At 43.5% G+C, this 23,891-nt stretch overlaps 2 protein-coding genes across 3 annotated transcripts in view; one reads left to right on the top strand and one right to left on the bottom strand.

Annotated features, from left to right (window-relative positions):
• Nucleotides 1-2,627: 2,627 nt before the first annotated feature.
• Itgae (integrin subunit alpha E) overlaps nucleotides 2,628-23,891 on the bottom strand; it is a 57,211-nt gene continuing 35,947 nt past the window's right edge. The window contains exons 19-31 of one of the 2 annotated variants that reach the window (XM_013152276.3): nucleotides 22,765-22,890; nucleotides 20,734-20,807; nucleotides 17,308-17,440; nucleotides 16,179-16,277; nucleotides 15,689-15,768; nucleotides 14,718-14,792; nucleotides 14,168-14,231; nucleotides 13,980-14,087; nucleotides 10,088-10,144; nucleotides 9,704-9,799; nucleotides 8,512-8,607; nucleotides 3,887-3,997; nucleotides 2,628-2,926 (exon numbers count right to left, since the gene is read on the bottom strand). In XM_013152276.3, coding sequence (XP_013007730.1) covers nucleotides 2,831-2,926; nucleotides 3,887-3,997; nucleotides 8,512-8,607; nucleotides 9,704-9,799; nucleotides 10,088-10,144; nucleotides 13,980-14,087; nucleotides 14,168-14,231; nucleotides 14,718-14,792; nucleotides 15,689-15,768; nucleotides 16,179-16,277; nucleotides 17,308-17,440; nucleotides 20,734-20,807; nucleotides 22,765-22,890 — 1,215 coding nt within the window. In that variant the 3' untranslated portion in view covers nucleotides 2,628-2,830. Of the gene's footprint in view, nucleotides 2,927-3,886; nucleotides 3,998-8,511; nucleotides 8,608-9,703; nucleotides 9,800-10,087; nucleotides 10,145-13,163; nucleotides 13,517-13,979; nucleotides 14,088-14,167; nucleotides 14,232-14,717; nucleotides 14,793-15,688; nucleotides 15,769-16,178; nucleotides 16,278-17,307; nucleotides 17,441-20,733; nucleotides 20,808-22,764; nucleotides 22,891-23,891 lie in introns of those variants that run through there. The other variant, XM_063251018.1, reaches the window with a different exon arrangement.
• On the top strand, nucleotides 10,259-12,903 carry Haspin (histone H3 associated protein kinase). Its single transcript, XM_003469653.4, has one exon. The coding sequence runs from the start codon at nucleotides 10,322-10,324 to the stop codon at nucleotides 12,656-12,658; it is 2,337 nt and encodes a 778-aa protein (XP_003469701.2). The 5' UTR covers nucleotides 10,259-10,321; the 3' UTR covers nucleotides 12,659-12,903.

Raw genomic sequence — 23,891 nt, 5'->3', positions numbered from 1 at the left:
TGTGGAAAGACTGCTGCTCCCTCCATAACCCGTCTTAATTGATGGCTTGGTGTTTATTACTGAGCTCCCAAAATCGAATCTGAGCAAAAATTACCAAGGTATCAACCACGTAAAAACAGTAGAGTTGAATATTAGTGCACAGGCACCATAAAGAACAAAGATTCAAACTGTAGTCAACCCAACCCCCAAGGCAATAACAGGTTAGCCCATCTCAGAGCAAAGCCCTTCTTGTTCTTCTGCTCTGTGCAGGCTGCTCCCTAGTAACCTGCATAGCTTCTCAGTTGTACCCCGTGCTCTGTTCACAGGACCGGCACAGTCAGGAAATCCCCCTATAAACTATCACAGTGTCTGGGGTTCCCGGAGCTCCCTTGCACAATTCGTAGGCAGAATCTTACTCGATACACTGCTTCTGCCTTGCTGTCCAGCCTCATAATTCCCATAACGCACATCTGGCCTCATAGCCCCCGTAACGCACACCTGGTCTCAGTCAAATGGACATGGGCGCTGCATCTTCCATGCCATCGCCTGGGCTGACTTCAGACCTTCACACTTCATGTCTTGGCCTGCAGGCAGCTTTTCATTTTCTCTACATTCTCACAGGGCAGGAACTGTACAATTTAAGACTCCATTGCTTTCTCCCTTGCTGCAACAGCTGGGAGATATTTTATTTGCTGAATAGGCTATGAGAACAGGAAAGAACTCTACTAATATGCATCAAAGAACCTTCACAAAGTAGATAGCTGTTGAGGATTGTAGAAAGATAAAGAATGAGTGAATGAGATTCCTCTAGCCTGTATGTTTGAAGTACTTGGGGTAGTGACCAAAACTTTTATTTTTGTGTACATATTCAAAGATTTCAACACAGATCATTCTACCAGGGAATTAAGTTAAAATTGTCTCCTGAAGTAATTTAGTCATCAAGTCTGAGTAAGAGCTACCACTAACAAAGTGCAGTAAGATGCACAAACTCTGATGTCACAACTGGTATCTCATAGAACGTTGCTCCTACGTCAAAACCACCTGGAATGCCAAGAAAGCAGACTCCCAGGTGCAGGCCAAGCTGGTGCATCAGAAGCTTCCATGATGAGGCAAATAGACCTGGACAGTTGAGCTACATGAGCCATTCTTCTGCCCACTCAAGCTAAATCATCACTGCTCTCAGGAGCTGTCACCCAGGTCTTGCCCAGACTGTAACAAACTTTTGTGTAAAAGGCATTAGACTTGAGATCCAAAGAACTTTTATAGGAATAATGGCTCTGCCTTGTGGCCTAGGGCAAACTGTTTCTTCTGCCATAAATCAGCATCATCACCTTGGAGTGATGGCAAAGTTACAAAGCCCATCTAAGAATGCTTCTTTAAAAGGCATCAGAGCATACTGAATGGGAGATCTATAAAATGAAATGGGGGAAATCCACGCATTTCCTTTTACTATTGTTATATGCTTGTATCTAGATATTCCCTTCAAAGCCTCATGAGCTCACAAGCTGGGCTTTTTGGAGCTGGCTGCTTCTAGGGTATGTGATAATGGAATTAAGGGTGTGTGGTACTAAATTAGCCCACTGATTGCTTTAGCATAGTTCTGGGTGTGGATAATTGAAGCCCCACCCTGGGTGTAGCCTGGACTGGATGCAAGGGAAAGGGAAGCTTATTGCTTTGCTTGCTTGGCCATGAACTATTTCTCTCCTGCAATCCCCCTCCGCCAAGCCAGTCTCTCTTGGGGCCAGCTGACTATGCACCAAAACCTCTACAAACTGTGGGCCAAACACTTGCTTTCAGTCTTTTAACTTGATGATATTGGGCATTTTGTCTTGGAAATAAGAAGAGTAACTAAGACAACTATACTTTGATTAAAATTTAGTATCTTATTCAATCACAAATGTAGGCAACAACCTTTGCACCTATATCTGGAAATGAATAGAAATAAATTTTCCCATTATATTAGAGCTATTACAAGTATCACTAAATACCTTTTAACTCATACTATTTTCAAAGTAGGGTAGCTATCAGACTTCCATTAATAAAGAAGCAAATAGGGCTAGAGGAGCAGCCTAGGCTTGGGTTCAAGAATGTATACATAAAAAAATCTGGTGTCTGCTGGAGATTTAGTTCAGTGGCATAAGCACCTACCTGGTAAGCGCTAGGTCGTTTTATCCCCAGTACCAAAAAAATAAAGAAAGAAAGAAAGAATAAAAAAAGAAATTAAAAAAAAAAAAAAAAAAAAAAAAACCAATCTCCTGCAAGGTTTTATCATGTTTTCCAGAGAGGTCTTAATTATAGACAGAGAAAAATAAAGGTCATAAGTTAAGACTTGTTAAAATAAAGCTCTTCATGAATTAAGGCCTCTCTGAAGAATACAATAAATCTTGTAGCAAAGTATCTTTTATTTAACCTCATCAAATAGAGAAATACTGTATTTCTGAGTAAGACAATATTGTAAAGATACCAATTTTTCCAAATTTAACCTGTACACTTAAACCCCAAATGGTTTCTTGTGGAAATCTGGAAAACTAAACACTAAAATACATCTGAAAGAATGCAATTGATGTTTAAAAACATAAGAATGAAAACAGCCTATCAGACATCAGGATTTACGGCAAATCATAGAGTATTTGCATTTTAAAGCACAATTGTAAAGAAAACATTTACTTTAATATCAAAGTTTCCCAAATTCCTTTTTTGACAATGTATAGATACTTCTAGGACAATGTATCATTAAAAACAATATTGTATAATTTATTCAGTGCTGCTCTCGGTCATCCTCAGGAAAAGTAGCCAGGACAACACCAAGCTTCTAGAAGTCCGAGGGTCCCAAAGGATGAAGACACGGACCCTAATTTCCTTCTGTGAGCAGATCCTCTGCTCTCAGCTGGGCCCTCCTCACGCTCTCCAAGTTCAGCTGCTGATATTTTCTTTTAAAAAAGCCACACTGAAACAAAGGGAAGGGAAGTCAAATTACAGCTGAGAAAAGCCATCTGTTTTAGAAAACCGCCTTTCTGACTATTGCCTAAATAGCCTGTGGAATCCTTTCTTCCTCTTATTTCTCCTCCCTTTTCCTCCCCTCTTCCGAGTCTTTCTCTGGAAGTCAGTCCTTCCAGATCCCTCTTCAGTGTCTTTCCAGGTGCTTATTCCTCATCAGAACTAACTTCCCAGCATCCTCTGAACTCCCAGGCGATGTGAACCTTTTTAACCTTACTAATTCTGCAGAGTAGTAGAGTTCTGGCTATAATGGATATAGCCTTATTTATATAGGAATACTCAGTACTACCTATGATGCTGAGCATAGAAACAAAGTACAGTCTCCTACAGCAAGAAGCTCAGAATCTAGTGGCAGGAGGAGTGATTATGATACAGCCAGTGCCACCTGGAAAGGTTTCCAGAAAGGAACTCACAGGAATAGCACAACCCAGAAGGTCCAGGAGGCTCCACGTTGAGGTGAAAATGTGGAGAGGGGCACTCCAGGCAATGGCAAGTAGCTTGCACACACATAGAAAGGCTGAGTCTATTTAGAGAACTATTTCACTTGTCTGGAGGAAAAAGAGTAAAACTTAGGGATGGAGAGAAGCAGGGTAGAGATGAGAGAGTAGAGCGTCTTTTGAGACATGGGAAGACAAGAAAAACTGTAAAAAGGGAAACACTGTAGATCTATTTCAGGAAGATCTATTTTAGGACTAACACACTTCAGTTGTGTTTTTGTTTTTTCAGACCAAAAACTAAGTTACTCCATTGCCTAAGAGGGGTGTACAGTTTAAGCAAGAGGTAAAAGAAGCGACCGGGCCAGGGCAAATGCTGTAAGTGGGAGACTGGCTGTTCCCACTGGCTGTTCTACGGCCTACTGCTCCCAAACCCAGAGCCCAGTGCTCTCCTGCCCACAGTGAACAGAACTGACCTTGAACAGGATGATTATAATCACGATCAAAACCAGAAGGCCGCCAACACTGCTTCCAATGATGACAGGCAAAGAATGGTACACTTCGTCTTTCAGGAAGATGACTGTGATCTAGACAAGACGAAAAGATCATCTGATCAATCACACACAGCAAAAGAGGAAAAAGTTCCATGTTACTTTAAAGAGCAAAATACGAAGACTTGGCAATAACCTATGTATTGATCAAGACCAGTGACAGTAAAGCTAAAAGCTAAATGTCCCAAGCATCATACCACAGTGATATATGTGCACCTATGTTTATAGCAGCACAATTTGTAATCACCAGATCTTGGAAACAACCCAAGTGTCCATCAACTGAGGAATGGATAAAAAAGTTGTGGTATTTCTATACAATGGAGTATTACTCAGCTATAAAGAAGGATCACATTGAGATATTTATCAATAAATGGGCACAGCTTGAGACCATACTCATAAGTGAAATAAATCAATCTCGCATGTGTGAATACCGAAGTTTCCCTAATGTAAGTAATGATTCAAATATATAAAAGTATGTGGTAATCATGATTCCCCATTATGTGGCCTTGAAGCCTTATAAAGTTTTCACTAATTAATTGGAAAGGCTATTCTGGGCTTCTTGATATGGAAATATTTGAAGCTATAGTATATGAAGTTGTATTCAAATATTTCAAGGAAAAAAGACAGACACTATGGTAACTACTATTAAGTCGGGTTATTTGGTGGTAAAGCACTAGGTTGCTGGAACAGTCATGCTTTGACCTGTATTGTTATGTTGTTATGTCCTCTTTTATCTCAATCTCTCCCTTATTCATTAAAAAAATTAGTTATTTTTTATGGTTTTTTTAATTAAGGGGAAAAATTTAAAAAATTAGCAGGATATATTATAGTAACTTTTTTTGATTTCCTATTAATTTGTTTTGAAGTCCTGTAATACTCCCACTATCTTGTTTTGACTAATTAGACTCTGTTCCGTTCTGAATGATAGTATCAAGTTTGAGGGTATAGGCAACTACTTTGAAGGCAGTAAGATTCACTAAGATGCCCATTCTGGTTTGACTATTATCTCCTTTGGAAGTCCTGTAATGTTTACAATGTTTAAGTTTTATTGGTCTTGTTCTCTACTGTTTTGTTCAACTTTATAATACCTGATGAGATAGACAATTCTTTTTAAGGAAGCAAGAGGCATTATGGTAACCATTGTTGATAACCTTGTACTCTGTTTTTATATCATGTACTATGTCTATCCTTGGTTTTGACTGACAGCTTGTTTTGCCATATTTGACTTTATTCTCTTCCAAAAAAAAAAAAAAAAAGTAATAAGAACTAAGGAGTAATAAAACCCAAAATGTGTAAATTTTGTTGTAAAAAAGAGAAGGAAGGGGCTGGGGATTTAGCTCAGCAGCATAAGTGCCTGCCTTGCAAGCAGGCAGTCGTGAGTTCGATCCCCGGTACTGATAAAAAGGAAAAAGACAAAAAAAAAGAGAAGGAAAAAAAGTGCTCTAAAGGATACAACTGCAAGTGTGTTTAGTGGTGTTAAATAGCTGACCATATTAATGTTTTTGGTTGGATCATTGAACACAACTGTTTGCAGTCTCTCTGTTTGAATGTTCACTTTGTATGCTTTGATACTGTGACTTGAGCAACTATCTCTAAGATGATAATGTGTAATCTATTAACTGGTGATTTCTTACTGTTTTTTATTTTTTTATTTTTTTTTGTAGTTCTGTATTACTTGTACCCTTACACCACTTTGTTTTGTTTTTTCTCTTTTTCCTTTTAAATAAAATTAAAAAAAAAAAAAAAGGTAAATGTCCCCTGATGCAGCATTTTAGATAAGCTAAAATCATTCGGTGACCAGAGTCTTTTATAAACCCTGGAGTCTTTGGTAATATACTTTCCCCTGAAGTTAATATATATTCCTAAGAAATATATAATAGGTACTGAGACACAGTAATAAAATAAAAAATTATATCCATGTGTAGTACTTGTGGGGTTCTATTAAAAGTCATCCTCAAATTCTACTTTGCAAAGATTTTCTCAGTTCCAGGACACTAATCTCCTCTCACTCCCTGGCTCAGTGGAAACTCAGGGGAGGTGCTTTCCACTGAGACTTGGCTCTCCCAGGCTGTAGCCAGAGCACACTGTCAGAGCTTAGGTAGGGTCAGGGCCACGCCACAACTGCTTGCCTGCAGGACCACCATGAGTCTGAAGCAAGCCTGGGCTACCTGGTGAGTTCTAGGCCAGCCTGGATCCTCTTTCTTTCTTTTTTTCTTTTTAATTAAAGTTTATTGAAAAGCAGTTGTACTTCCACTTCACGATGACAAACAAAAACAAAACACATATTTACAAGAGTATTAAAATATGAAATAGTGATAAATGTTACCTAAAAATTTACAAGACCTATACACAGAAAACTAGTCAACATTACAGAGAAAATTAAAGATTCCAAAAAACATTTTAAGTGAAACACTTGAAGATAATTTTCCAAAAACTGATCTAATAATCCAATTGTAATGAAAATTCATTTTTTAAATTGGCAAGTTTTTCTAAAATTGACATGAAAATCTAAGACTTGAAATCATTAAAACAATTGTGAAAAAGAAGAAAAATGTTGGAAAGTGAACATAACATTATTTCCATAACATACCAAAAAACAACAACAACAACAAAAAACCAACTTGCTCTGCTCTGCTACCCAAGGCACTGAGTTCTTTTTATGCATATGTTTAAGCACCAAGATTAAGATGCTTTGGAAAAATTTCTCCATAGGATACGGAGCTACACAATTTACCCATAAGGCTTTTTTTTTTGGTACCAGGAAAGAACTCAGGCCCTCACACTTGCCAGGTAGGCACTGTGCCACTGAGCCACATCCCTGACCCAAGGCCTCTTTCAATTATGTTAGGAACACTGGTTGATCCTGTGGAGCCCATCTAACTCACAGGTAACTGATCTCAAGAGTGAATTCTGGAGAATGGGGAATGGGCCTTGAGAATGGGGAGGCATCAAAACATCAGAGTGGAAGGAAGACTAGAGAAAGCCAGTTTTCACTTCTGCAGAAAAGTGACAAGTTGAGGGAGTGGGACAAGACTGACGAAAGGAAGTCCCAAGGTGGCAGTGAAATAACGGGCCACACTTGAGCAGAGGCAATGAATCTTTTCTTCAATGCCTTCAATGCCCCTTGCTCCTCTTCAAAGTGCACAGGTCCCCAAAAGTGAGCCAAAGCTTCCCTGGCAGAGGTTAGGAGAGCAACAGAACAAAGGGTTATACTGTTCATGGCACACACTGAAGGGGAGCCCCTACCCCCAGCCAATTCCTCTTTTGGTCTAAGCTACTTCTCTCTGGTCTAAGATAATCATGACACAACTGTTCTCCTTTGCTAGTGACTGAAACAAGACCCAGCTCTTACTAATAAGATATAAGGGACAGCTCCTGGGAGCTTTTAGGAAGAGTTAAAACCAAAGGCACAGGAGGAATAATCCCTCTGCTAACCTCGTTTCCTATTTTCAATATTCCTCGTTTCAATATTGTTCTGTCTCTTTTCATGTGAAAATACAAGTTGATCATCTCTACTCCAGAAATCCAAATCCAACATGCTCCAAATTAGATTTCAGATTTTTTAATTTTTTTATTTTATATATTTGTCTTTTTGACACAGGGTGTCACTATGCAGGTCAGGCTAACCTTGGGCTCACTTTGTAGCCCAGGCTGGTCTCAAATTTGCAACAGTCCTCCCTCAGCCTCCCAAGTAATGGGATTACAGGAATGCACCACCAAGCATGGTTCCAGAATTTTAGATTAGGGATGTTCAGTTGGAAAAGTCTACAAATATTCCAAAATCCAAATCTCTGAAAAAATTTTTTTTCGTACCTAATGAAACTAAAGACCTAAAGACCTTGAGCTTTCCAGGCAGGCGCTTGTGCCACTGAGCTATATCCGCAGCCCTGAAATCTAAAATAGATCTAGTGTCAAGCATTTTGGAGAAGGGTAACTCAACTTGTGTAGCACTTGAGATGTAGTAACTCTGACCCAAAACATAAGGATCAAAGGTGGCAGATTATAGCACAGTATAACAAAATGAAATAAAATAATAAATAAATATTTTTAAAAATTTAAAAAACCACAAAACATGGTAGCACATGTTTGTAATCCCAGCACTCTTAGGATACTGAGGCAGGAGGACTGCCATGAGTTCGAGACCAGCCTGGGAGACAAAGTGAGCTCAAGGCCAGCCTGAACTGCATAGTGAGACCCCGTCTCAAAAAGACAAAAAAAAAAAAGCAATGATATTACATACTAGGAAGATATGAAGATATTTAATGGGTACAAAAATAATTTCTCACTTAGGAAATATTTTCAATATTATTTCCTACATATTTTTCAAAATCAATAAATTTTCAAATCAAAGTATACAGTACTCTTGATTCCAGCCTAGTTATTTCAATTTATTCAATCCTCAGCTCAGTCTTTTTATTCAATTGCCTTATTTCACAGGTGAAAAATTGAGGCACAAGTTGACATACTCCAAGTTGCAAAGGCAGTTGGTGGCAGAGCCAAAGTCAGAAATGAGGAAAGCTAGGCACAAACCAGAAGACAGCAGTGGTTACCTTAGTTCTGTGGTTCTCTGCTTTCAGTCCCTCATACAGAGTTTTGTTGAAAGATATTTCACCAAGGACCTGCAGGTCAGTTATATCTCTTTGTAACTATAAGATTGGGGGAAGGAGGGAAGAAAACAAAATGCATTTTAGACATGGACTCTCTGCTTCTGAACAGCCGTCACCATCTGTCCCTTTAAACGCGTTCTTTCTCTTAGTTTCATTAGCCTCATTAATGGCCTCAGCATTCACAGTTACCTCAAGAAAGAAATGTGCTATTATTCCTCAGTGTTTCCCTTACTCTCTACCTCACGCTACAAACTCAACCCAAAGTCAGCTGTTGACAATGCTTTAAAAAAAAAATCCCTTTACCCAGTCTCCTTTTTTCTCTACCCAACTGCTATTTCCTCAAACCTCACTGTGCTTTCCAAATTACCGCAAAATGTGAAACTTGATCACTAGTTCCCACTTTATAATAAGCGATGGGGACAAGCCTCTAAGCAAATAATATTTGAGGGAAATATAAGAAACTATCCATATCAAGATTTAGGAGGACAATGTTATGCAAAAAATAGCAATTACAAAGGTCCTATGTCCGGAAACAGAGCAGCTGGGCTGTAAGAAACGAACAGGCGGAGAGAAAGAAGAGTACGAAGAGACAAACTTAAAGAATCAAGCAGAGACCAGATCTGGTACAGCTCTGCAGTCTATAGGGAAAAAAAATGTATTGCGTTTACTCTAAGTATGTTCAAACTCACTTTTTAAAATCTTATTACTTCTTTTAGCATGGAAGTAGCATAATCTAATGTTTGCTTTTAGAAGATGTATAACTGTTATGTAAAGAATTATTTGTAGAAGGTATGAGAAAAGAGGAGGCAAGGAAAGCAGGTCCAAGGGTGAAAGGGGCATGCCCTAGCAGGCGAGGGTAGCTTGAATTACAACGGTGGTAGTAGAGATGGAGAGAACTGAACGATTCTGGAGGTAGAAGAGCAGGGCTTGCCGCTGGAATAAATATGGGATGTAGAAAAGAGGGGACTCATTGGTAATTCTGATTTCCTAGCACCCAACAGGAGTAACTTACTACTGAAGGTAGCCCCAGGAACTAAGGAGCAGGCGAGGACAGAAGGTGGAAGAGACCTATTTTGAATGTGTTCCACTTTAGACGCTATTATCCTGTGTAGAGGAGCAGTTCAGTCTCAAGTACCTGGTTAGAGTGACCCAAGGAGATCTCTGCAGCCACGGTGACATTTTCTTCATCCGAAGTGATGTTACAGCTCACTGAATGCCACTCTTCCACATGCTAGAAAATCGACGTGTAAGTAGTTAGCTTAAATCTTCTTCCGTGAGGAAAGGCTACCATTTTTAATGGTTAGGACACAAAGTAGCTTAAGGTCCCAGGGTAGAGCGTGTGAGCAGTTTGAGCAATCCCCCTGGCCCCAGGAAAGCCTTCACTGGCAAACGCGACCCACTGAGGAAGACGTTGAGGGCTTCAGAGGAACCTTAGAAAAGCAGCTACCTGATCTCTCCTGCCAGCCGCTCAAAGCCCTCCTCAACCCCTTCTTCAGCCTCTCGCCGCGGCCACGCTCACCTGAACCGGAGTGCTCCCACAGGCACTCTCCTGACTCTGGATGCACTCAGTGGAGTCCTAAAATGAGAGCCATTTTCACAAACCGCTGAGAAAACAAAATCGCCCTAGTCGGCTTCCGTACAAGCCAGCGCGTTGCGCATGCGCAAAACCGGAAGCTAGGACCCAGTGGGCAAGCGGGCGTGTGGAAGTATCGCGGTGTTAAAATTTGAACTTCTCCGCGGGTTCCGCCAGACAATGGCGGCGTCATCCCGGCGACCAGAGAGCCGGCTGTTCCGGACTTATGGGGCTGCTGGCGGCGGGCGACCGCGGCGGCGACGGTCGGGCCGGACAGCCGCACAGTGGTTCCAGCCACAAGACCAGGAGCATTTGTTCGGCAGCAGCAGCGACGTCAGCAGCGGCTCCTCGCAGTGTGTTGCTTCCGACGATCCTGACGACCCTGACTTCCCCGGCAGCCCTGTCAGCCGACGGCAGAAGCGTCCTGGCAGCAGAGACGCCATGGACTGGCCAGCGCTGACCGCGACTCCGAGACACCTAAGGCTGCGACCTCGGCCGCCACAAAAGTGCAGCACCCCTTGCGACCTGCTCCGACCACTGCCTTTCTCCAGCAACCACCTGGACCACCTCAGGCCGGACCTTAGCGTGTGCAGCCAGCTCAGGGACGGCGACGAGCCGGGCACCAGTGCCTCCCTGTTCAGCGTTTCGGCCTCGACCGACCTTCTGTCGCCCGAGCCAGGAGGGAGAATCATCTCAATCAGCTCCTTTGCCGCCCCAGATGCAGCCTCTCCTGTCACGAGCGGTTCCCCCATCCCGGCAGCCTCACAGGGCCAAGCATCACTGTCCTACTCCCAGGAAACATCAAGAACAGGCGGGTTCAACAAGATGATCCGCCGAGCCCGTGCCAGCCTCAGGTCAGCTCTCTTTAGCCTCATGAATTCAGGAAACTCTGAGGATTCTGAATTGGGGCCAAATGGGGAAAATATGAAGGAGTCCCGTTGTGAAAGACAACTGACAAGAAATAGGCGGGAGAGCTTAGATCTAAGAAGCAGAGGTAAGAAGAGAACCAGAGACCAGGGCGCTTTTCAGAAGCTGGGGTGTCAGGGAGCCATCCAGAAAGACTGCGAGGAGGCCAGTGGTTCCAGGGACTTAGTTGTACCTGAGAAAATCACCAGGCCTAAGAGAACTGGGCTAAGCCAGAAAAGGAAACATCAAGAAGTGGACACCTCACCCTTCCATTACCACCAGTTTAAAAAGGGCCAGAAGACTGGGAAGGATTTATGCCTGTCTCAGGACCTGACTCCTCAGAAGGCTTGTTCTTGGGTTAAAACCAAGGCCTCCTTCAGTTTTCACAAGAAAAAAGTTGTGACAGACATGTCAGAGGTGGGCAGCAGCTATACCATTGCCAATTCTCTCTGTGGGTCCCTCATATCAGAAAATCTAAGCTGTTCTGCCATGAACAGAACAAATAGTGCTCTGGACCCTCGGCACTCCTCTTCTATGTATTTGCTAAGCCCCCTAAGGAGTTTACTTGTTGCAGAAAAAATGGCATCTGATGCTGAAAAGGTCTATGGGGAATGCAATCAGGGAGGTCCTGTCCCCTTTAGTTACTGCCTTTGTGAGGAAAAACTGAAACGTTGTGAGAAGATTGGAGAAGGGGTTTTTGGTGAAGTGTTTCAAACAGTTACTGATAACACACCTGTAGCTCTAAAAATCATTGCTATTGAAGGAGCGGGTTTAGTGAATGGATCCCATCAGAAAACTTTCAAGGAAATCTTACCAGAGATTATCATCTCCAAAGAGTTGAGCCTCTTATCTAATGGGGTGTCCAATCGTACAGAAGGCTTTATTGGGCTGAACTCAGTACATTGTGTTCAAGGTTCTTACCCTCCCTTGCTGCTTAAAGCTTGGGATCATTATAACTCAACCAAAGGGTCTGCAAATGACCGGCCTGACTTTTTTGAGGAAGACCAACTCTTTATTATACTGGAATTTGAGTTTGGTGGAATTGACTTAGAGAAAATGCAAAGGAAGTTGTCCTCTGTAGTTAACGCAAAGAGCATTCTACACCAGATCACAGCATCACTTGCAGTAGCAGAGTCATCACTTCGCTTTGAGCACCGAGACTTACACTGGGGCAATGTGCTCCTAAAGAAAACCAACCTGAAAGAGCTCCACTACACCCTCAATGGGAAGACCAACACAATCCCTACCTGTGGACTGCAAGTCAACATCATTGACTACACCCTGTCACGGCTGGAGCGGGATGGGGTTGTAGTTTTCTGTGACATTTCTGCGGATGAGGACCTATTTACAGGTAAAGGTGACTACCAATTTGAGATCTATAGGCTCATGAGGAAAGAGAACAACAACTGCTGGTGTGAATATCACCCTTATAATAATGTGCTCTGGCTACATTACCTCACAGACAAGATCCTGAATACCATGACCTTTAAGAACAAATGTAACACCCCTGCCTTAAAGCAAATGAGGAGAAAGATCCAGTATTTCTATAAAACAGTGCTTAACTTCAGCTCTGCCACTGACCTGCTCTGCCAACACAGTCTATTTCAGTAAGCAAAAATATGTCTTACTGCCCCAAAGTCAGAGGGCGCTGATTTTGAAGCCTCCAGTATTGTTTTTAGTCTCCATCCCCAGACCAAAGTGGAGGTAGAATTTCCATTCTTATATTTTCAACCAGCTTTTCAAACAATTTTGTTTTCAAATGGGAAAAATGTTTGTTGAAATGATTAAATGTGCTGTTAACAAATGCTCTTAAATAAATTACATCTATGGAGGACTTCTCTAAATTGCTCTGCATTCAGATTTTCCCTCTTGAGCTTCTGCCCTATGTGCTTGTTCTGTGCATTATGTCAATTACTTGTTTACTTCTCTCTTTTACCACCAGTTTAGCTATTAAAGGGAGCTTAGGCTCTAAGAAGAAATAAGTGAATAAATTACATATGAAAGCAAGTGCTTGCAACTTGTAAATCTAGTTGTCAACAGGGTCCAGCCCTGGCATTAGTTGTTATACTGATCCTGTTGCTTTAGGTATCAAGACTGGCTTTAGAAACAAAGAGAATAAAGAACTGCAAACAGGGAGGTTGTAGCAAAGCTATAGAGTGAAAGAAACTAGAGTAGAAAAAAAAGCAAAAGTAGACTATAAGGGGATGAGAAATGTCATGTTTATCAGGCTCACTCACCAGGCACATAGAAACAGCAGTTTTCAAAGGGGAAATAAATGACTCCATGGTTGCTAATAACATTGAATTTTTGCATATTTTTCATCCAAAAAAAAAAAAAAAAATCCGAGAGCCGAGCATGGTGGCACATCCTTGTAGTCCCAGCACTTGGGAGGCAGGAGGACTGTTGCAAGTTCAAGACCAGCCTGAGCTACAAAGTGAGCTCAAGGCCAGCCTGAACTGCATAAAGACCCTGTCTCACAAAGAGAAAAAAAAAAAAAAAAAAAAACTGAGTGGTTGATACTCCTAGACATGAATAGTAATGTCCAATATTTTCTCATGGTTAACCTTGGTTTTTACTCTAAATCACTAGTTTTTGTTTTTGCAGTACTGGGGATCAAACCCAGAGTCCCTTTTTAATTTTTGTTTTGAGTCAAGATTTTGTTAAATTGCCCAAGCTGGGCTTGAGCTGTCATTTCTGCCTCAGCCTTCCAGAATACTATGACTACAGGCAGGTACTACATGGGCCCCTTAAGCTGTGGTTTTTATACCTTCAAGAATCCATAATCAGGGCTGGGGAATTAGCTCAATGGTATAAGTGCCTGCCTAGCAAGCACAAGTCGTGAATTCAATTCCTGGTACCAAAAAAAGGAAAAAAAATCCATAGTCAATATGAAAAGAGATATGATCATGATAAAGAATTGTCTTTTAAGTACCTGAATCTTTGTTAGATTCTTCACTCTTACAACCTGTAGACCTTGTAATTTGGTTGGTACACAAATTTGCAACTGGAATTGGGCTTTAAAGCGATTTTCTCCATGTATCTGCCAAGTAAAAACCAGAGCAGGAAGTCAGAGTTCGTGTTTCTTTGCCAGATGCAGTTCTGCATAGACTATGTACTTACACTGAAGAGGAATTCTTTATAGTCAGAAAGCCGCTGGCTTGTGTTCATGTACATCACTGATGGTCTGCAATTGAGAGGACATGTATTAGCTTCCAGGTCCTCTTCATGCTTTGGATAAACCTGAATACTTGTTAGATATACTGGGACAAGGGAACCAGATCCTTAACAGGAATCAAAGCTGAAGGTCTAAGTGCGGAGTGGTGATGGGATAATTAGGGTAGAGTATCTGCATTGCATATAGCGGGGCTGATTCATTTTCTAGTAGCACTCCTCCTTTCTTCCCAAGCCCGCAGTCCTTCTCTCCCTCTATAGGGAACTTGTCAGTTCCCTTTTATAGCAAGACTAGTGGGTACTGCTTCTCTGATGACCCTCACGGAGTTTCTAGACCCCAGTTCTTGTGCCATAGTGATCAGTATTGGAGCCTGGGTTCTAAGCAGCCTCCTCTCAGAAGGATATTGCTACTTAACTGCTACTTCCACCCCCAAGAGGGACTCCCTAAAGCGGTCCTCTGTGTGTGGGGATCACGCAGGTGCAGACTCAGAGTACTTACTTGGAAAGAACTGCGGTGAAGGCATGCCGGAACTGAAGGCTGTGGGTCTCTGTGGCCAAAGATCTCTCGTCGGAACTAGGAATGAAATGCTTGTTCACAACTGTATGTGTAATAGTTACTTGTGTACCATCCTGGCTTCCCAGGATCATGATGTGGAGGGGATGTTAGATAAGAAAAGACTCAGATATGCAATTAGAGTACAAAATAATCACTACAAGACTACACTTTGAGAAATTACTGACTTCACAAAGATTTCTCAAACTCAATACTATTGACAGTGGGGATCAGAAAATTTTTTGTTGTTAAACTGTTCTGTACATTGTCTAGTAGCATCCCTCATCTATGGATGCTAGACGCACCGCCTAAGTCATGACAGTCAAAAATCTCAGGAACCAGGGACAGGGGAGCTGCTTATACTCCCGACACTTGGGAGGTTAAGGCAGGATGTTCTCCATGAGTTCAAGGTTAGCCTGATCTACACAGTGAAACCCTACCTTGACCAAAAAGAAACATTGCCTCTGGGAACAGAATACCCCTATTTGAGTGTATCAAAACCTCTAAATATAGAGGTTGTGTGGTTCTTCCAAAATTAAGCAAGCCAGAACCAGATATCTAGTCCAAAGTTCATTCCACTCCACTATACCATGGCTTTACTTTTTGTTTGTTTGTTTGTTTTGGTCTTTTTCCTTTTTATTGGTACCGGGGATCGAACTCACGACTGCCTGCTTTACAAGGCAGGCACTTATGCCGCTGAGCTAAATCCCCAGCCCCCATGACTTTACTTTGAATAAAAGAATTCTTTAACTATCTTTGATAAGATGTCACCATAGGGACACAAGACACTTCTGTGGGCTCACTGAGGTCCCCCTTCTCCTTGGGCAGGAGGGGCTGTAGGTCCCACAACATCTGGACAGTGTTGGTGGGTCGGGAGGTTTCCAAGGTCACAGCCTGAGTTGGCTGTGACTACTTACTTGCTGATGGTCACAGTGATGTGTGCTGTTCTGTTTGGAAAGGGACTCTCTTCTAGCTGCCAAACTATTGACATGTTTACCTGTTTTCAAGGAGGAAATATGGTCACTTGATCCCTCTCTAATGTGCACTTCACAGTGCAAACATGCAGTGAACAGGGCAGACAACATTATTCCCCCTTCCAGGTTCCCTTCCAGGGTTTAGGAAGCCACTGAGAAGGTTTCCTGCAGCACAGAGAATGTGGTCTGATGCCCTCCCCAGCTTCACTCTGCTTTTCTGCAGTGAGCCAAAATTTTGTCTTTGGCCATGTACTCAAACTGCCTCCTTACCAGTCCTTCCTTTCAGAGCAAACTTAGCGGTTCTAAGCGCTGCCATAGGTTGGCTTCAGTAACGGGAAGCATAATGACAAGTGAGAGACTCCAAAGAGACTGGGCTGTAAATAAGGGCAGCTCTAGGGCATTAAGAAGATACTACCAGTCAGGGCAAACTTACAGATGACCTCCTGAGTATGGGGTAACCGATCTTGCAGGTCATGACCAGGACGGATGCAGCCGGCTTAGGGTTGGTGCACTGGACGTTTGGAGAGGGAGGCTGTTGACACAGATAGGACACTGTTAGTTTCCTCACACCGATTCAGCAAACACATAACGATTTTCTTCCTTCATGCCAGACACCTGCCAGGATCTGGGGACACCAGAACTGAGACTTGGTCCCTGTCTGTCTCAGGCTAGTCAGGAGGGCAGAGCAATAGAACAGTGAAGAATTTTAATATAGTGCCTCAGGGCTTTTTCTGAGAGAGGAGTGGAAAGATGAATTCCAGCCACGAGGACCCTCTAAAATCCTGATGGGGAGTCAACACTTGAACTGGGCTTAGGATCAGCACAAATGTCACACACAGAGATTTATGAAGGCCAGCACAGGTTTAAACAATGTCTCTCTCAGTCAGTTCCTCATCTGATCCCCTAAACACAGGGAACAATTCTCCCATGGACTGTATATCACCAGTTCCACTCTAGATGCATAGAAAATAGTTTCATTATTTTTTCATATCATGGATGTTATTTTAGTTCATGCAGCATAAGACCATTGGGGACAAACCTGCATTGCAACACAGTCAAGTTTATGGACTCACAGACTCATTGCAAATGAGGACATGTGTGCTGCAGTGTTTTCCCCAACAAAGGAAAAGCCAGGGTTTTTAAAAGGTTTTGGGGGTGGTGGAGTTTAGATGCATTTGCCCACACTGGGCTGGATTTGGTGATCATCCCGCCTCATCCTCCCAGAGTGCTGGGATTATAGATGTATGCCACGATATCTGGAAAATTTCTTTTCTCAGTGACTTAGGGCTTTTGATCTTTATCTCTCAGAAGCCTGGTTAAGAAAGGAAGCATGCAGGGAGAATTTATGGAATGGTGCCACCGAAAGTTTGCAAGGCAGAGAATGGACCCACAGCCTGCAGCTGAATTGGAGAGGATTCATCTAATCACTAAGCATTTACTGGACAGAACAGGAAGAGGCTGGAGGTATGGAGCCCAGTCAGGAGGTTTCATGCACACAAAAAGAGGTATGCAGGCCAGGGGAAGACATGAGGGCATGTTTCCAAAGCTGCTGCCACGATTACCTTTTGTAGCATCTTAAAGTGTAGATTTCTGGGGTAATTCAAAGCCATGCTTGTCAGGTAGGAATCTTCCCCAGAGTTAGTTAGGCTAATGTTCATGGTCAGTTCCTTGGTGAGACCCACCACCAATTCCTGTCTGCACAGGGTAAAGATAAAAGCATTACCAATTTATCTAATCTGTAAAATCTTGTACACACTTGAACAGCACATTCTTAACTACATGCATAAATTGTCTAAAGGTTATATGTAGCCTAGATTTTCTTCTCCCTGCCACATCCACCTCGTTGCTGGATGAGATTATAACGGCTACCATCTGTGTAGTGCTTGCCATGTTCCATGGCTGTGCTTTGGGCCCTCAGTTAATTCCTAGTTAAGTTCCATGTTGTAGAAGAGGAAAGGAGTCAAGAGAGGCCAGTTTGCCTGAAATCTAGCATCCTCCAAAGAAAGCTGGGAGAGTTGAATCCAAAACTTCTTTCTACCACCAGATCACTGTAGGCAAGGTCCTTCATGTCACACATTTATCCAGTCCACAGATACGTATGGGACATTGTACATGTGTCAAGTGCTCCACAAAGCACCGGAGAGCAGTATACACAAGGCACACACAGTTCCACCTTCTTAACAAAGCTCCCCCCCCCGACCCTTGAGTCAGGGTCTCACTATGTAGTTAGGGCTGTCCTTGCACTTACAGGTAGCCCAGGCTGGCCTCCAGCCCTCAGCAATCCTTCTGCCTCAGCCTCCTGAGTGCTGGGATTACAGGCACCCAACATCCATACCCGGCAAAGCCTTCTTTCATGGCTTCAGCTTTTCTCCTTTGCTGATTTCAGCAAAAATCATTCAGGCCCTTCTAACTAACAAGCTGTGGTCCAAGTCCACTGAGAAGACTGCCCATATTCCATGCAGAATTACTTCTAAGCTGTATGGGGTAGTGTAGGAACAACACAAAGAAAACTTGCAAACCACCTGAAACATCCGCAGAAGGAATGTGCAATATGCGGAGTGATGTGGCTTGCCTTTTATAGTTATTGCTTTGTCCTGATTTTCGTTTTGTCACAGCTGAGAAGAGATAGACTGGAGGAAAAGACAAGGGCAGATACAATTAGAGCCTACTGTTGAAAATTCATCCAAGGGCTGGGGATTTAGCTCAGCGGCATAAGTGCCTGCCTTACGAGCAGGCAGTCGTGAGTTCAATCCCCGGTACCAATAAAAAAAAGAAAACGACAAAAAAGAAAGAAAATTCATCAGAGAGACAACACAGCCAGAAATACAACCTTAGTGGAGTCGGAGGAAGGCGAGTCAGAGGTGGTAAGGCAATCAGGAGAAGAAAGGAGAGGAGAGGAGAGAAGGGAGGGGAGAGGAGAGGAGGGGAGAGGAGAGGAGACGAGAGGAGGGGAGGGGAGGGGAGGGGAGGGGAGGGGAGGGGAGGGGAGGGGAGGGGAGAGGAGAGGAGAGGAGAGGTTGAGATTCCTGTTCAGATGGCTCAGTGATGTTTCTCACTGAGAGAACAATCATAAGGGAGAGGATCCCAGGATGCAGGGAGATGAGCTCAGTCTGGGATGTGAGAAGAGACAGTAAGACAGAGGTGCTGCGTGTCTGCTGAATGTACTGTTTCAGGGCCTGAGAGAGATCTGACCATCATCAGAATATTTACCAGAGTTTCTTAACCTGAGGCCCAGGGACAGTTTCAGAGGCCCCAGAATGCAAGCATTTATGTGTGCATATATAGCCTTGGGAGTGGGGTCCGGAGTTTTGTTTTGTTTTGTTTTGTTTTGTTTTGTTTTGTTTTGTTTTGTTTTGTTTTGTTTTAGGTGATCCCTGTCTGCAAAGATCAAAATTGGTTCAGACAGTTGGACCCCGAAACGGGCTCAGCAATGCTTCAGAAACAGAAATGCTTGCTTGCTGTGTACACCAGGAGGCAGTGCAGGGCAAGCTGTGCGAGCTGCACCTGTTTCCCAGGATCTGGCTGGGAGACTGGTGCTTGGCTATAATTAATTCCCCGTGGAAACAGCTGTGCCCGCTTGTTAGGCTGGATTCCAAAGCACTCGAAGGTCTTGAATTGCGTCCTCAGTGATAGGCAGCACTAAGCCGTCTGCATCTGAATGCAAGCTCACCAGGGCTCAGGGGACAGTCTCCCACAGGTGGCAACTCTGGCCAGATGGTCATCAGTATCAGGATACACACGGGTGCTGCTGGCCAGGAAAGGCATTTTAAGACCACCAAATGTGAAAACCAAACTCCCAAAGTTGGTTCAGCTTTTGGCGACTCCATTGTTCTGGAATTCAGGGTGTGGGAACACTCATACCCAACCCAGAATTCACAGTATTGGAAATGGTCCGTGGCATCTGTTACCACTGCCCGTACAAGGGCACTGAGCACTTGGGATGTGGAACTAATGTTTTTAACTGTGTGTAAGCTTAATGACTTTAAATTTAAACAGCCGGAGGGTGGAGGGGAATGTGCTTTGGGCTAGATCCCCAGCTGTGATCCCTCCTAACTCTCCACCTCCTCTTACCCACAGAGACTTTCACTTCAAAATGTAACCGCCTTCTTTGCTATCGCCCAGCTCAAGTCGCCCCATCTCTCAGATGCTTCATTGCAATAACTATTGTCTCCTTGTTTCTGCTCCCCTAATCCATTCTCCACACATCAGCAGGCAAGATCACATTGCCCTTTGATCTTCTGTTCACAGTGAAAGCCTTTCTGAGGCCTGATGAAACCCCACTGAACCCCGCATGTTACTCTCATCTGCTCCCCATTCTGGTCACCCCACTGCAAATACCCTGGGTCCTTGCCTTGCCCCCCACCAGCCAGGCATGATCCCACCCCAGGGTTTTTGTGGTTGCTCTTTCCTCAGACACCCCTACAGCTGGCTCCCCCACCTCCTCATGTGTGCCAAATTCAGCCTCTCTGGCCACCCTATTCCGTCTTCCCTTCCTTATACATCCCATGCTCAACGTAGAATTTACTTATCTATTATATTCTCCCCCTAAAAGCACCAAAAGGGCAGGAGTTTTTGTTTACATGCTCCTAGAGGTTTTCCCCGCACCTCCAGTGCTCAACACAGAGACATCTGAGGCATTGTTATTTCTTCAAGAGGTAAGCCAGGAAAGAGACTGCCTCTAGTGGAAGTAGCCCAAAGAGTGAGGATCATCAGATTACAACACACAATATCATCCAGGATTGGATTTAAGTTCACCAAATGACCCTATACAAAGGCCTTGGCTATGAAGTCTGTTTCCCAGTCTATAAAATGGAAACAAAAATCCCTGTCTTTCCTCCCTCATATGGTGACTGAGATAGCAAGCACAAAGACTTTTTGAGGACCATGGTGGAAAGGAAAAATGAACAGTGGATCCTGATGAGAGGTTTGCCCAGGTAAATTCTCCAGGAATAGGTTGACTGCAGAAACCACGGCATCATCCAACTCACTGAGACATGGAGGTGGCCAGCTGTAACTCAGCATTGCAAAACAGGTTATTCTTGCAGGCCTTCTGATAGGGCAGCTGTAACCAACAAGGAGGGCAGGGTCAGCCAAGGGGTCCTGGCCTACCTGTAGCCCTGCCTCATGATCTTCTGTCTAGGACACTTCCTGTTTCCTCTTGAAGCTTTTAGATGGATTTGAAGGCTGGGAGGCTGGGATTGAGCCCACACAGGCAGAAGTCCTGCGGCTGTGACATTGCTGGTTAGGAATGACAACATAGGCACTGCTAGAACAGCCTCTGGCAAAGGTAAAAACACGGTACCAGGGATCAAACTCACGACTGCCTGCTTGCAAGGCAGGCGCTTATGCCACTGAGCTAAATCCCCAGCCCCTGAGGAGGGAAACTTTGCAGAGGAAACCTTAGCCCTTTCAAGTAGGGTGGGGACAGCTGGGGCAGGAGCCAGGGCCACCTGACCAAATATCAACAGGTCCCAACCTCAGATGTCCCCTGCCCCAGGGCTGGTGTCCTCTGTAAGTTACTATTTCCCTTGCAAACTTTAATACACATAGTAAACAAATTCAGAAAATCACACCTGGTTGAATAGGCCCCTTTGAGTTTTAAAAGTCCCAGTTTTAGTTGAAAAATCAAAGTTTCTAAGATAGGTGATCCTATTTTTTTTTTAAATGAAAGGAACTCATCTCCAAAGCTGGGGAGTTCCATCTGTGTCTTCCCCAACAGCCAGTGTGCACTGAGGCAGCTTTCTGCAGGGCTGTTATCACAGCCTGGGCCTGGAACAAGAGCCCTGGGCTCGGGACAAGAAGGAGACTTCCTGTCTCCTGGAGGAGGGAGTTTGCAGAAGTCAGGTCCTGGAACTTCATCTAACTGGGTCAACAGTTTGCACAGGGTTTTTGTTTTTTATGTAGCCAAGTAGCTCATTCTCTTTCATCCAATTCCAGTGAAAGAGAACAGGGCGGAGCCAGCCATCTAAATCCCCAGCAAGAACTCATTCTCTGATAACATCTGTGTGCCCACGTCAGACACTTCTCACATCCTTTTCATAAGTAGAATAAAAATGTTCAAATCTCTTTCCCATACTACCCTAGTAATAGTCGATTAAGGTCAATCTCATAAATGGCAGGATATGTACACAATCTCAAAGCATCTCACTATCAAGTATTTATATCAGTATTAATCCCCTGATTTGTATCACTGTACAAATACTATGTAACAAAATGCCCTTGTTCTTAGGAAACATACCAAAGTACTGGGGGGTAAAGAGGCTCAGTAACTGTCATTCATTCTCAAGTGAAAATTGTGTGAACTCTTCATGCATGCGTGCGTGTATGCATGTGTGTGAGACAGGGTCATGCTATGTTACCCAGGCTGGGCTCAAGTGATCTTCCTGACTCAGCCTCTTGAGTAACTGGAAATACAGGTGCACCAGTGATCTGGCTAATAACTGTGACTTTTTAGTAAGTTATATATTTCAAAGTCAAGTTTTAAAAAAAGAGAACATCCATATTTAGTGGCAATCTACTCATCGCTAAAACTCTATGACAGTAGTTCTCCCAGTCTTTTCTGAATCATCCAATTCGTTGAAGGTTTGAGGGAGCCAGACATGCACCCTACAGACTCTGACCAATGGCAGAATAGGCAGGTGCACCAAAAGTCTCTCTCTCCCAGCCCATGACAGCTCCAGTCCAGCCCCTGCAAGGGACTCCACCACACTGCCCTCAGGTACCCTTACCAGGCCAGGGCCCCAGGACACAATGTGTTTTTTCCTATGCATAGTAAGCCTCCTAGTAAAGCATAAAGGAGCACGCTTGGAAGAATGGCTGGAGACCTGTCACCTACCCGTGAGGTCCTGAGCAAATGAGCATCATCTCAGGGACTCCCCTTTTTCATTTGTACAGTGAGGAGCCCGACTCCTAGCTGAAGACCCTCCCTGCCAACTCTAGCCTTCTTTGAGTTCAGGGGAGCAGGTGCTTTTTGTGGGTTGGTCCCCAGGAGAGTGGGTCTTAGCTGGAGACAGAGTCACCTGGAAGACAGCAAAGGGTTCCTTGTTGGCCAGAATGGGGCAGGAGTCCCGTCTCCATCCCTCAGGATCCTGGAGCTGGTAGATGACCTTGACAGTGATATTGGAGAAGCAGTCCTCCTCACAGAGCTGGAGGTGGAGTCGGCGTAGAAAATGGAGAAGAAGAATACAAGGAGAGTATCTTTAACTTCGACATAGCCATTAAGAAATAAGCAAGCAAAGTAGTGACCAGAAGCCCTGAACATACTTTGAATAAGCCAAGACAAAGGGCAATCTTCTTCGAGAAAGCTGCCAAGAGCTTGAAAAACATTGCGGTGGTCAGCCATGGCCTCAGGTCTTATAACCCTAATGGTTCTCACCTCGGTCACAAAGGACTCTGGCCACCAGGAATGAGAACTGGCTCAGGCTTTATTTAGAAGGCAGTAGCAGTGACAGAGGGAAGAATCATAGTCACATCTGAGTTTACAAAGATCTTTCCCAAGCAGCTTGGAGGACATAGGAGAGGAGTAAAATCTGACAATGAGGAGAGAGCAGAGGAACCCATTTCTTGTGTTCTCTAAGGGGGCCTTTCAGCCGCAGTAACCATGCTGAATACAAGCCACCAAGTTACCTCGATTCCCCGGTGGAAGATGTAATTATGCTTTTACTTAAGGAAAGCCACAGATGTGCTGGAAACTCTTAAGCCAATTAACAATCACCTTGGAAGCAGACATATAGTTAGAAGTGCAATTCATGAACTTGTTTATGGGAATAAATGACTCTTACGTGTCCAAAGTTCTAGTTCATTTTAGGACTTGAATTCCAACAAATAACATTTTTGCCATGTCTCTGGCTTGCCAGTCACCCTAAATAATAACTTCTGTTCTTCCAGTTATACTTTTTAATTGTTCTATTTTGTTTTAATGTTGACTTGCAGAAGGGCTTTCAGTCCCTGGTATCCAGTGAGGTAAGATAACATAATAAACATTTCTGATTTATTACCAAGCCAGATGTCATTGACCAAAGCAACTGCCTTTCTGCCCAGCTTCTAGGAAACTCAGAGACAGAGTTCAGTTTTGGTAGTCCAGGTCTCTGGTCTCTTTCATTTGTGTTTGTTTGTTTTGTTTTTTGAGGCAGGGTCTCACTATGTA

Source organism: Cavia porcellus, unplaced genomic scaffold (assembly GCF_034190915.1).
Source record: "Cavia porcellus strain 051 isolate PalLab524CR breed Dunkin Hartley unplaced genomic scaffold, mCavPor4.1 scaffold_6, whole genome shotgun sequence".
Taxonomy (NCBI): Eukaryota; Metazoa; Chordata; class Mammalia; order Rodentia; family Caviidae; genus Cavia; species Cavia porcellus.
This window is presented reverse-complemented; position numbering and strand designations above follow the sequence as displayed.